General features: G+C 40.2%; 1 protein-coding gene across 3 annotated transcripts in view; it reads left to right on the forward strand.

Annotated features, from left to right (window-relative positions):
- The first annotated feature begins 1,872 nt into the window (after positions 1-1,872).
- LOC121531975 (cadherin-related family member 5-like) overlaps positions 1,873-13,437 on the forward strand; it is a 34,839-nt gene continuing 23,274 nt past the window's right edge. Inside the window, exons 1-3 of one of the 3 annotated variants that reach the window (XM_041837597.2) lie at positions 1,873-2,136; positions 7,129-7,283; positions 8,278-8,346. In XM_041837597.2, the coding sequence (XP_041693531.2) occupies positions 7,151-7,283; positions 8,278-8,346 (202 nt within the window). In that variant the 5' untranslated portion in view covers positions 1,873-2,136; positions 7,129-7,150. The remainder of the gene's footprint in view (positions 2,137-7,128; positions 7,284-8,277; positions 8,347-13,437) is intronic. The other 2 variants (XM_041837596.2, XM_041837598.2) reach the window with 2 other exon arrangements.

Here is a 13,437-nt window from a genome sequence, read left to right on the forward strand (position 1 = left end):
CTTTAGCGCTCTCTCTCACTCTTCCTTCCCTCCCTCCCTCTCCCACACTCTCTCTTTCCCCCTCCCTCTTTCTCGCTCTCTCATTAGTAAAGACAATACTCTGGAAGAGAATGAACCCATAGTGCTCCCAAATACTGCTACAGGCACACACATGCTCTCAGTGAGGTGGGTGTTTCAACATGTTATGGATATGTGTTCCAGTGATGGTGTTTGATCAGACAGACACACAAGTATTGTTATCAGTTGTACCCCTCCAGGGACCAGCATCTGATCTATCTGAAAGCTGTGGGTCTACCTGATTACCCCATGCAGCCATAACCACATCCTAGACAAGACCTCCATGAACCACTGGGCTAGCTAGCTTTATGCAGGTCGTCAGCTCTGGTCTGGGTCTGTGTCGTGTGTCACTGTGGATACTGCAGGAACCAGTGGAACAATTGGAATGTGGGGATTGTTTGTTTGGGGACCTGTTTCAATGTAACACCACACGGAGAGGAGCATTAAGGGCGGAGTGACAGATGACACACTCTCTCTCTCACACAACACACACACACATATGGACGAACAGACGGACTGACAGACAGACTGTTACGGACAGTGATCACACACCGGTTTGTGTGTTCCATAAAACGTCACAATAAAGACAACAGATGTGCTGTCACCTTATGACAACTGACTTTACACTGTCACAGCAGTTTCCTCTGCTACAGGTTATGTGGTTCAGACAGATCACTTATTCTAATGTCCTCTTAATGAGGATAAGGAAACTCCTGAGTAAACACCAGCTGGTGGAGAGGTCACAGAGGAGACAGAGAGAGAGCGAGAGAGCAAGAGAGACTGTTACCTCTGAATACAGCTATACGCCCGACATCTAGTGGTGACATCATGACATAACAGAAGGTAATAAAATCAACACTGACAGTGATGTCCAACCCAGACATTGGTCATTATGTTAGATACTTGACAGGACTATTCCATTGGTTCCATTATGCTGGGCAAGTTCAAGTCAAGTGTATGTGAAAGTCTCTGACATGTATCTGGCAGGCCTCCTGTAGCTCAGTTGGTAGAGCATGGCGCTTGCAACGCCAGGGTTGTGGGTTCGATTCCCATGTGGGGCCAGTATGAAAAAAGTATGAAAAAAAAGTATGAAAAATGTATGCACTCACTAACTGTAAGTTGCTCTGGATAAGAGTGTCTGCTAAATGACTAAAATGTAAAAAAAAAACAATGTTTGATCCAGGCCTGGACATGGCGATTCAGAGCAAGAGATCTACAGTCAGCCATCACAACAAGTGACTGGTCTGGTGTTCCAACATTAAGATGATATTAAATTAAACATTAATACAGTGCTCTCTCTCTCTGAGAAGGGGGTGGGGAGATATGTCAGGGTTAAAAGCCAATATATGATTGGTAATCCCTTGTCAGGCCTGATTAGCATGTTCTCTCTAAAGCCTGATAATCACACAGACACTGGCTCAAACAACTCCCTTATAAGATGTGTGTCCCTTACCTCCACTGTGACCAGATCATTAATAGGTCTGATCGGCCACATCTTTATATTCACGCCACAACCCAGACCTGTAATGCCTGATGGAAACCATACTCAACCACCAGGGATTCCAGAGAAGTATGTGCAGATAGTCAAAAGGGAATAGTCAGGTGAGTTTTGACCCCTGTCTCTAACCATGCTGTTTTAGTACATTCTTTCTAGGCACCTCGATTGGCTAGTGCTCTCTAAGTACTCTGACTGGCTCTCGGCCCGTCACCATGTAAATCCTGCCCCCAGGGTTTAGCCTCTGAGCCGACAGTTATCCTCAGGAAACGCCTCTTAAGCTGCTGTCTAGTGTGTGTGTTTGTGTATGTGTGTGTGTGTGTGTGATTTTTGTGTGTGTGAGAGTTCAAGTGCTGTGTGTGTGAGTGCGTTTGCGTCCCTGTTTCTTTCTGTACGTTTGGTGGTGTCTGCTTGTGTATCTGCTTATGTTTCTTAGTTTGTGTTTATCGCTGTGAGGACACACACTCCCTGGGACTGCGTGGAAGGCTGTGTGTGTTCCTTCGGTCCAGCAGGTATGTTGTGTTCTCTAGGCATTAAGAACAGAACCCACTGAGGATCTAACACCTACAGGTCAGTTAATACAGGTAAAGGTGGTGTGTGTGTGTGTGTGTTTACTTTAGAGGCTCATGTGGGCAGGGTAATATTTGAGCAGAGGGGTGACAGAGTGCATGTGTGTGTGTGTGTGTAGTTGGATAGTGGGGTGGTATTGCTGGTACGTTGTTAGTGTATTGCTGATTGTGTTTCTAGGTTCTCAGAGGGCAAGTAGACTAGATAATGGTCCCCTATTAGGAGAGACTAATGATCTGAATGGAATGGGACTGGCATTTCACTGTGATTTCAAATTTACACATGGATTATTTATTTGTTGGCATTTTTGTTTCCTGTTTGTTGATTTGGAATGCAGTGTTCCCTAACCCTAACCCTGATAGGCACCAGAATTAGGCCACCTGGAAGGAGGTTCGTTGGCATTAGAGCAAAAAAAAACAGGATTAGAGGAAGGTTGGGTTAGAGGAGGGTTAGAGGAAGGGTGAGGGGTGGTTGTCTGTCAAGCAAGGGAGGGGTTCAGGGGGGGCTGAGGTGGGGGAAATTAGGGGTGAGGTGGGAGAGGAGGGTGACAGGGGAGGTTACAAGTGAGGTGGTCTGTCAGACAGGGAAAGCTGAAGAGAAACCCACTTACAGAGGATTTAAAGAAACTACTAAAGAGAAGCCTTCAGACGCGCCAACTGTGTGTGAGAGAGAGTGAATGGAAGTGCGTGTGTGTCCTTACAAAAAAAACACATGAATAACGACCAGGACTGGCCCTGCTTACCTTCAGAGGCAAACCAGCAGTGGGATGGAGGGTGCTATGCTGCTGGATTGAATGTGCCAAAACTTGCAACTGGTAAAAAAAGCCTAAAAATTGCAAGAAAGAGGGAGGCATATTTAATCACATTATCATAGAAAAATAGCCTAGTGGGCTTATTCACAATATGATCTGGTAATGAAATAACATGACACATACATTATGTTTTCCATGTTAAACTAATCATTTTAAACAATACAAGGGGCTTGAAGTAGCCTACTTGAATTTGGAGCTCAGAAATTCAAGTACCAAAATAAGCCTACATTGAAAATCAGACATTTCCTCAATTTGGTGCTTGAAAAGTTGTTGTAATTATTGTAACCAATTTATAGGTTCTCCTGCTCCCTTATAATGTTTCACATACATTTTTTTTTGCTTTCAATATCATTATTTCTGTTTGCAATACTAAGAATTTTGTTCTCGACTTTTGCTTGATATTAATGGCACAAAAGTAACTCACTGATAGAGGATTGCGCCATATAATAACACTATTACTCTAGGCCTATTAAACGTGTTTAAAGTGGCAATCCTTAATTGAAACATTAACAAAGTGTTTTCACCGACACAGTTCCAGTAAAAAGTTGAGGGATGGGGCTGGAGAAATGTAACCACTCTCAAATCCATAGACTATGCTATGGATGCAAGGACTGACCATCCATGATATCAAAATTATAGTTTTAACCATGTTTTTAGGCTATACAGTGGTTGTTTACATTTACTTTGTTTACAAACATTGGAGTAAAATAAGCTTATATTTTGGGTTCTGATGGGACAAGACAGTTGAACTAGGCATTTATATGTTATATTCTTCAAGAATCAATAGGCACATAAGGATTGCCCCTTTAACAGGCAGTGACCTTCATACAGCAGAACTAGGTCGCCATTTGAACACAATCCATTAACCTGACCCAAACATTTGTATTCTGTCCACTGTTCTGCGAATGTCCCACAATTTTTTTTTTTTTTTATGTCGTCAGCCTAATTACACTGGTGGAAACATTGCTACTGCAACATGTTAACGCCATCTTTTCACATGTGAGGAGAATAACATTAGACTGCTAATTTTACATGTTTTTTTGTAAGGGTGTGTTTGTATGTGTGTGTGTGTGAGTGTGTATGTGTATGTGTGTGTACTGTATTTGCATGCATGCACGTGTGTATAAGTGTGTTAAGGTCCTGACCCAATAATCACAGTAAAGCCATGTCAGATCAGACTGCTGTAGTGATGTAGCGCTGCTCTCCATCCAACTAAACATTATTGTGGGAAGCTCAATGTTACATTCTAATCTCCCTATCATCATATCTAAGCCGATATGACACCAATGTCAATGAAAATTCACAAATCAACTTGATTGGAGGTACACAACACACTCCCCGCCTCATGAGCCATCCGGCCGTTACCGAGAACCACATACCAGATTTTTAACAGGGTCGTTAGCATTAGGAAAAAAAATACAACTTCTTGCCCCGACCTAGCTCAATATCTAGGAGTCGGATAAGAACGAGACTACAGCGTCCATAAAGTGACCATTAGACTTGCCACCTTTTGGACTGAATACGTTTGTAGGGACAACAGTTTTGATTAAATGTATAATTTATTGCTCTCACGTGTTCATTTTCTCCATTAAGAACCATTGATGTGCTACCTTTCTGTAGCATTTCTTGCAATGCTAACATCTTTTCAGCCAAATCTCAGAGTTCTAAAACTGGACCAAAGCACTTGGGTTGCGCAGCAACAGCGCTAGTAGCTAGCTAACACCAGTCTGATGAGAGGCAAGCTAGAAGCAAAGGAAGCTAGCTATATTTAGCTATGGACGGTTTTTCACATGGCTGAAGTCATCTGTGTAAACTGTTGGCCTTGACACTTGTGTGTAATCACAGCACAAACAAATAAGCACATCTAAGATAGCGAACATCCTTGGCTGCTATTGCCAGTTAGCTAGCTAACTAATATTAGCCAATAAGTTTAGTTGGCTAGCTACAAGCCATCAAGGCTGTAACATTAGTTGTATGGACAAATTGCGATGCACCGGCACAACTCAATGTTGATAATATCTCCCATATTTTTTTTATTTTTATTTTTTATTTATTTCACCTTTATTTAACCAGGTAAGCCAGTTGATATTCTTCCACAAAGCACAGCCAGCTAGCTAAGTAAAGTTCATAGTCAACATCAAACTTTGGTAAACTGCCTACAGTATAATTACATCAAATTACATAGCCTAGTGGGCTTATTCACAATATGATCTGGGAATGAAATAACATGACAAATACATTATGTTTTCCATGTTAAACTAATCATTTTAAACAATACAAGGGGCTTGAAGTAGCCTACTTGAATTTGGAGCTCAGAAATTCAAGTACCGAAATAAGCCTACCTTGAAAATCAGACATTTCCTCAATTTGGTGCTTGAAAAGTTATTGTGGCCACTTTTTGTTTGTTTCCCGCCGCTTCAATTGAAGGGTGTTGCGCTACTGTGTTGCAGTAAAACCACATGCGGTTATTATGAGGGAAACAACATCTAATGTTGGCTTCAACTTGGCTTTCCATACAAATCCCTACATTAAAAAAGGAACCTGGTTTTGGTATGTGGACACCTGCTTGTCGAACAGCTCACTCCAAAATCATGGGCATTAATATGGAGTTGGACCCCCTTTGCTGCTATAACGGCCTCCACTCTTTGGGAAGGCTTTCCACTAGATGTTGGAACATTACTGCAGGGACTTGCATCCATTCAGCCACAAGAGCATTAGTGAGGTCGGGCACTGATGTTGGGCAATTAGGCCTGACTCGCAGTTGGCGTTCCAATTCATCCCAAAGGTTTTCGATGGGTTTGCGGTCAGGGCTCTGTGCAGGCCAGTCAAGTTCTTCAACACCAATCTCGCTTTGTGCATGGGAGCATTGTCATGCTGAAACAGTAAAGGGCTTTCCCCAAACTGTTGATACAAAGTTGGAAGCACAGAATAGTCTAGAATGTCATTGTATGCTGTAACGTTAAGATTTCCCTTCACTGGAACTAAGGGGCCATGAAAACCAGCCCCAGACCATTATTCCTCCTCCCCCAAACTTTACAGTTGGCACTATGCATTCGGGCAGGTAGCGTTCTCCTGGCATCCGCCAAACCCAGATTAGTCCGTCGGACTGCCAGATAGTGAAGTGTGATTCATCACTCCAGAGAACGCGTTTCCACTGCTCCAGAGTCCAATGGCGGCGAGCTTTACACAACTCCAGGCGAAACGTGGTATTGTGCATGGTGATCTTAGGCTTGTGTGTGGCTGCTCGGCCATGGAAACCCATTTCATGAAGCTCCAGTTCTTATGCTGACATTGCTTCCAGAGGCCGTTTGGAACTCGGTAGTGAGTGTTGCAACCGAGGACGGACGATTTTTATGAGCTACGGGTGTGGCTGAAATAGCCGAATCCATTAATTTGAAGGGGTGTCCACATACTTCAATCTGTCCTTTGGTCTGATGAGTCCAAACACTTTTTTGGTTACTACATGATTCCATATGTGTTATTTCATCGTTTTGATGTCTTCACTATTATTCTACAATGTAGAACATAGTAAAAATAAAGAAAAACCCTTGAATGAGTAGGTGTGTCCAAACTTTTGACTGATACTGAATATAAACTGTATATCATTAGGCTGTATGTATTTTTAGAAATAGGCATATTGTAAATATGCATTATTGTAGCATCACCACCTTTAAAAAAAAAAAATACTAATACACACAACTTTAAGCTACATTTTCATTTGACAGAGGTGATAAACTGCCAATTGATCAGCAAAACAATTGATAAAACAGGACCATGTTTGCAAAACAAGTGTTTCTGAGCTGATGTCAATATTACACAGGTAAGCTAACAGTTACAGAAATCAGGAATGCAGACAGGCTCTATAGACCTATACAGTATACATGAGTGGACTGTGTCAAACACACCACCACCTGGTGTTATGTTGGGTACCTACTGACCAAAAAAAGATTTAATGAAATATACAGTACCAGTCAAAAGTTTGGACACACCTACTCATTCAAGTGCTTTTCTTTATTTTTTTGTATTTTCTACATTGTAGAATAATCGTGAAGACATCAAAACTATGAAATAACACATATGGAATCATGTAGTAACCAAATAAAGTGTTAAACAAATCAAAATATATATATATTTTTTTATTATTCAAAGTAGCCACCCTATGCCTTGATGACAGCTTTGCACACTCTTGCACACTCAGCTTCATGACGTAGTCACCTGGAATGCTAGGGGCTGGGACTGGAACCTGGTGTCTGGTTGAGGCTGTAGTGATGCAGCTGCAGGGGTCTTGTCTGTGGAGGTGGAGGGTCCTGCTCTGGTCCACACTACTCCTCCTCAGTCCACTCAGAGCCACAGGTAAGACCCATCACCACAACCTTACTATTATCTAACCCTGACTGTCTGATAAAAACATGTAAAACCCAAGTAAGGAGGCTACTGTAAAGTCTGCAAAAACATTACAGTGAATACTATAGTATATAAATATAATAATACTGTAGTATTTTTCCATGTGGGTTAGTTGTAAATGTGTAACATGTTTGATGTTTGAACTAGGAACACAATGGAAATACATTAACATTTTGTGTTAATCTCTACACATTTCTAAATGTATTGTATCCACATTTGTGGTTGTATTGTGTTTTTATATAGTCAGATAAAATCAATCAATCAAGGAATACTAGTGTGGAATATAGTAAGCACTACACGATCGAGGGGGAACCTCAGAAGAATCCCCAGCATTAGCTCCCCAAGGACAGCGCGTTAAAATCCAAAGCGTATTGACAAAGCTAGCAGCAAAGCTATCTAGCAGTCCGATCGTTCTAAACATGTTAAAGTAAGCACTACGCGATCGAGGGATACCGCATTGTGTAGTATAGTTCCAACACAGTATACTACAAGATTCTAAAGTAAGCACTACATGATCAAGGGATATTACAGTGTGTAGTATAGTATTCTACTATATACTACAACATTATATAGAAGCACTACACGATCGAGGAAGATACTACAGTGTGTAGTATAGTATTTTATACAGTATACTACAACATATAGTAAGCACTACACAATCGAGGGATACTACAGTGTGTAGTAAAGTATTCTCCAGTATACTACAAATTCTTAAGTAAGCACTACACAATCAAGGTATACTATAGTGTGGAGTATAGGATTCTACAATATACTACAGTTTACTACAGAATTCTATAGTAAATTGTAGTATTTTGTTAATGTGGGCTGGCATGTCAACAGCAAGTGTTCCACATAGTAATTAATTAAGGGCATAGTTTCCAATTAAGCTGTGTGTAGAGGTTGGCTGTTTTGGTTCATTCAGGGCATCTCTTTACCATTGTAGAAGATGGCGTGTCTTTGGAGGATGGGAGTGGCGACCCTGGCTTAGACCAAACTGTGAGAGGAGAAAATTGTAAGTACCGGCATATGTTTATGGCAAATGCACCTATCGCCTCTAACCCGTTCCGCTATGCTTCTCCCTTGGCACGCCTTGCTGTAGATATGTGTGTCGTTATTGCTTTGCCAGCATGTACCTATTTATTGATTACATTTATGATGTGAAATAACCTTTACATACCTATATGAGGTGTTTGTTGTCAGCAGAAATTGTGCTCCCTGTGTGGCTTATACCTAAAAGGTTCAACAAGTCAACAAGCTAATAAATCTGACTGGCTGACTTACTGCAAATTGAGAAATCATGTGACTAAACTCAACAAAAAGAAGAAGAAACTGTATTATGAAGCCAAGATCAATGATACAGTGCATTCGGAAAGTATTCAGACCCCTTGACTTTTTCCACATTTTGTTACGTTACAGCCTTATTCTAAAATTGATAACATTATTTTTTTCCTTCATCAATCTACACACAAAAGTGAAAACAGTTTTATAAAAAAAAAAACGTATTTATGTAAGTATTCAGACCCTTTGCTATGAGTCTCGAAATTGAGCTCAGGTGCGTCCTGTTTCCAATGATCATCCTTGAGATGTTTCTACAACTTGATTGGACTCCACCTTTGGTAAATCCAATTGATTGGACATGATTTGGAAAGGCACACACCTGTCTTATAAGGTCCCACAGTTGCAGTGCATGTCAGAGCAAAAACCAAGCCATGAGGTAGATGGAGTTGTGTCGAAGCACAGATCTGGGGAAGGGTACCAAAAAATGTCTGCAGCATTGAAGGTCCCCAAGAACACAGTGGCCTCCATCATTCTTAAATGGAAGAAGTTTGGAACCACCAAGACTCTTCCTAGAGCTGGCCGCCTGGTCAAACTGAGCAATCGGGGGAGAAGGGCCTTGGTCAGGGAGGTGACCAAGAACCTGATGGTCACTCTGACAGAGATCCAGAGGTCCTCTATGGAGATGGGAGAACCTTCCAGAAGGACAACCATCTCTGCAGCACTCCACCAATCAGGCCTTTATGGTAGAGGGCCAGACGCAAGCCACTCCTCAGCATGGTGGTCATACCCAAGAAGACTTGAGGCTGTAATTTCTGCCAAACGTGCTTCAACAAAGTACTGAGTTAAGGGTCTGAATACTTATGTAAATGTGATATTTCAATTTTTCTTTATTTATACATTTGCAAAAATGTCTAACAACCTGTTTTTGCTTTGTCATTATGGGGTATTGTGTGTAGATTGATGAGGGGGAAAAAAACAATTTCATCCATTTTAGAATAATGCTGTAACGTAACAAAATATGGAAAAAGTCAAGGGGTCTGAATACTTTCCGAATGCACTGTATACTTTAAATGAAATTATGGGCAGAAAGACAAATTCAACTCCATCTTTCATCGAATCAGATGGCTTATTTATCACAAAACCATTTGATGTTGCCAATTATTTGAATGATTACTTAATTGGCAAAGTGGGCAACAACGAACACTGAGCCATTGTACTCATGCATAAAAAAAATAAAAACATTTAAAAAAAAAAGCCTTGTACGTTTTGAATTTTGTAAAGTTAGTGTGGGAGAGGTGAAAAAAATATTGTTATCGATCAACAATGACAAACCTCCTGGCCTTGACAACTTAGATGGAAAGCTACTGAGGATGGTAGCTGACTCTTTAGCCACTCCTATCTGTCATACTGTATCTTTAATCTGAGCCTAGAGGAAAGTCTTTGTCCTCAGGCCTGGAGGGAAGCCAAAGTCATTCTGCTACTCAAGAGTGGTAAAGTGGCCTTTGCTGGTTCTAACAGCAGACCTATCAGCTTGCCGCCTGCTCTTAGCAAACTGTTGGAAACAATGTGTTTGAACAAGTACAATGCTATTTCGCTGTAAATGTATGAACAACAGACTTTCAGCATGCTTATAGAGAAGAGCACTCAACATGTACTGCACTGACACAAATTACTGATGATTCGTTGAAATAATTTGATAATAAGAAGATTGTGGGCGCTGTACTGTTAGATTTCAGTGCAGCCTTTGATATTATTGACCATAACCTGTTGTTGAGAAAACATATGTGTTATGGCTTTTCAACCTCTGCCATATTGTGGATTCAGAGCTATCTATCTAATAGAACTCAGAGGCTTTTTCTTTAATGGAAACTTCTCTAATGTCAAACATGTAAAGTGTGGTGTACCACAGGGCAGCTCTCTAGGCCCTCTACTCTTTTCTATTTTTACCAATGACCTGCCACTGGCATTATACAAAACATGTGTGTCCATGTATGCTGATGATTCAACCATATACGCATCAGCAACCACAGCTAATGAAGTCACTGAAACCCTTAACAAAGACTTGCAGTCAGTTTTGGAATGGGTGGCCACTAATAAACTGGTCCTGAACATCTCTAAAACTAAGAGCATTGTATTTGGTACAATTCATTCCCTACGTTATAGACCTCAGCTGAATATGGTAATGGATGGTGTGGCTGTTGAACAAGTTGAGGAGACTATATGACTTGGTGTTACCTTAGATTGTAAACTGTCATGGTCAAAACATATAGATTCAATGGTTGTAAAAATGGGGAGAGGTCTGTCCGTAATAAAGAGATGCTCTGCTTTTTTGACACTACACTCCACCAAGCAAGTCCTGTAGGTTCTAGTTTGATCTTATCTTGATTATTGTCCAGTCATATAGTCAAGTGCTGCAAAGAACGATCTAGTTTAGCTTCAGCTGGCCCAGAACAGAGCGGCACGTCTTGCTTTTCATTGTAATCAGAGGGCTAAATGAATACTATGCATGCCAGTCTCTCTTGGCTAAGAGTTGAGGAAAGACTGACAGCGTCACTTCTTGTTTTTATAAGAAACATTAATGTGTTGGAAATTCCAAATTGTTTGCATAGTCAACTTACACACAGCACTGACACATACACTTACCCCACAAGACATGCCACCAGGGGTCTTTTCAAAGTCCACAGGTCCAGAACAAATTCAAGGAGACGTACAGTATTATACAGAGCGATGAGTGCATGGAACTCCATTTCATCTTATGTAGCGCAAGTGAACAGCAAACCTGGTGTTATGATGAGTTCCTGGTATCGAGAAGTTCAGGATGCAAGAGAATATGGGACACAGATGGAGATTTGATTCAGTCATTATTTAATGGTTACAATAATGGATTAAATTACAGGCGGTACGGACGTAGCCTCTTGACATATGAATGACTTCCATAGAAAATCTCTCAGTTTATATAATGCTCTCCGAGCTGCTTCTTGATATTATCTGCCAACCATCATTGAGTGTCACTCATCTACCACAATAGCATCCCCATACTTGGTATTGTATGTCACCCCAGCCAGGCCATTTCATCACGTACACCTTCTAAGATTATCACAAGTGGCCCCCAATCTATCTTGGCACGCAGACCTTCTGTCCCTCACCAGTGACCTCTATAACACATTAACACATGGCGTGTCCTTGTCCTCTCTCCTACATGCAGCTTAGGAGTTAACAAACATTAAGAATCTTGTATCAAAAGTCATTATAACAATCCCTCATTTTCTTTATTTTTGTTGTTGCAAGAAGAATTCCATTAATATAACATTACTTAAATCAAACAATTCACACCATACTCCACTTCCACAATAATATATTCTCCCATAGTGGTATATATTCTTGGAGTCTAACTATTCCACATAACTGAGAATTCATCCCTCCTCTCCATTCTCTATATTTGAATCCAAACAGATTCGCAATATATTTAATCAACAAAGGTATACATTCTCAGTCATCTGGATCATGCCCGATCAAACTTCTCAAACCTCTATTGATTTGGCCTGAGAAAAATATCATTTCATGATTAACTAATATATTCATGCTAAATATCTATGTGGTCAAAACCTTACTGATATATAAGGAAAAAATCCCACATAGACCATCACTATTTTTTAAAATGACACCCTTGTATACATCATTTTCAAATATACCCATCCTCTTAAACATGCTACCAAGAAAACATACATAGAAATAAATTCTTAACATCATGACATCATCCAAGAAAATACATTGATACATGACATTTTCTAAGTTACATGGAGATTATAATATATTCAAATGAATATATCTCAATAAAAATAACGTCAGTCTTCTTCATCCATGTTCATTCAGAGGAACCCCAATCTTTTCTCCGGTCACTTGGGGCGCTATCTGATCAACTGATGTAGTCTTGTTTCCACATCTTCAATCCTGTAAACCTTAAATTCCACATTATACACTTCCAACTTAACATTCCCAATTTCTCAATCAACATTATCAATGGACTCTACACTTGAATAAGATGATATAGATGAAGAATTAGTACTCTCCCTCCTCGCATTAATATTGACTGATACATCTCTAGCTGTAATCACTGATCCCATCCTGTATTTCTCTAATATTTCCCATAGCTTTAGTTAAATTCCCAAAACCTTCCTATTCTGATGGCAAGTATGTACAACATGTACAACATGCATCTCCCCCTATAATCGCATACATTCCCCCTTTATCTACTGCAATAGCATCCAATGCTATGCGATTATCAATTGCATAGTGTCCAATAAGTGACATTTCAGACCCAATTGCTTGAAAATCCAAGACTGTTAATAGGTACAATATTCAACTCTGTTCAACACTGACTCTGTTCCCCTAATATGCCTGAGGAGAGATACCAGGATAACACTCTGGTTTCAGTCCCTGTTAAATCAGTACAGCCTTGGACTAGTTAGGATTGAGGAATTCAACCAAAGGTCAGATCAAATGGAAATAGCATAAACATCGCTATGTCACGAATAACAAACCCCACGATAGGAACCAATTAAGTTATTGCTTAGCAACAGAGATATGTATCACTCTAAATATCCATATCAATACCTCCCAATACTTCAAATGTATATAGTGACTAATATGTGAATGTGGTAACTTAATAATCAACATATTCATGATTTCAGTCACAACCCTCACATTAACTTACGTTTCAAACAGTAAGATAAAAAAGATTATACTCTACATAAATCATATAAGTGTCCTAAGACATTACCATAACGCATCGCTGTTTTAACCATAATATCTATATTTATCTCAA

Source organism: Coregonus clupeaformis, chromosome 19, assembly GCF_020615455.1.
Source record: "Coregonus clupeaformis isolate EN_2021a chromosome 19, ASM2061545v1, whole genome shotgun sequence".
In the NCBI taxonomy this organism is placed as follows: domain Eukaryota; kingdom Metazoa; phylum Chordata; class Actinopteri; order Salmoniformes; family Salmonidae; genus Coregonus; species Coregonus clupeaformis.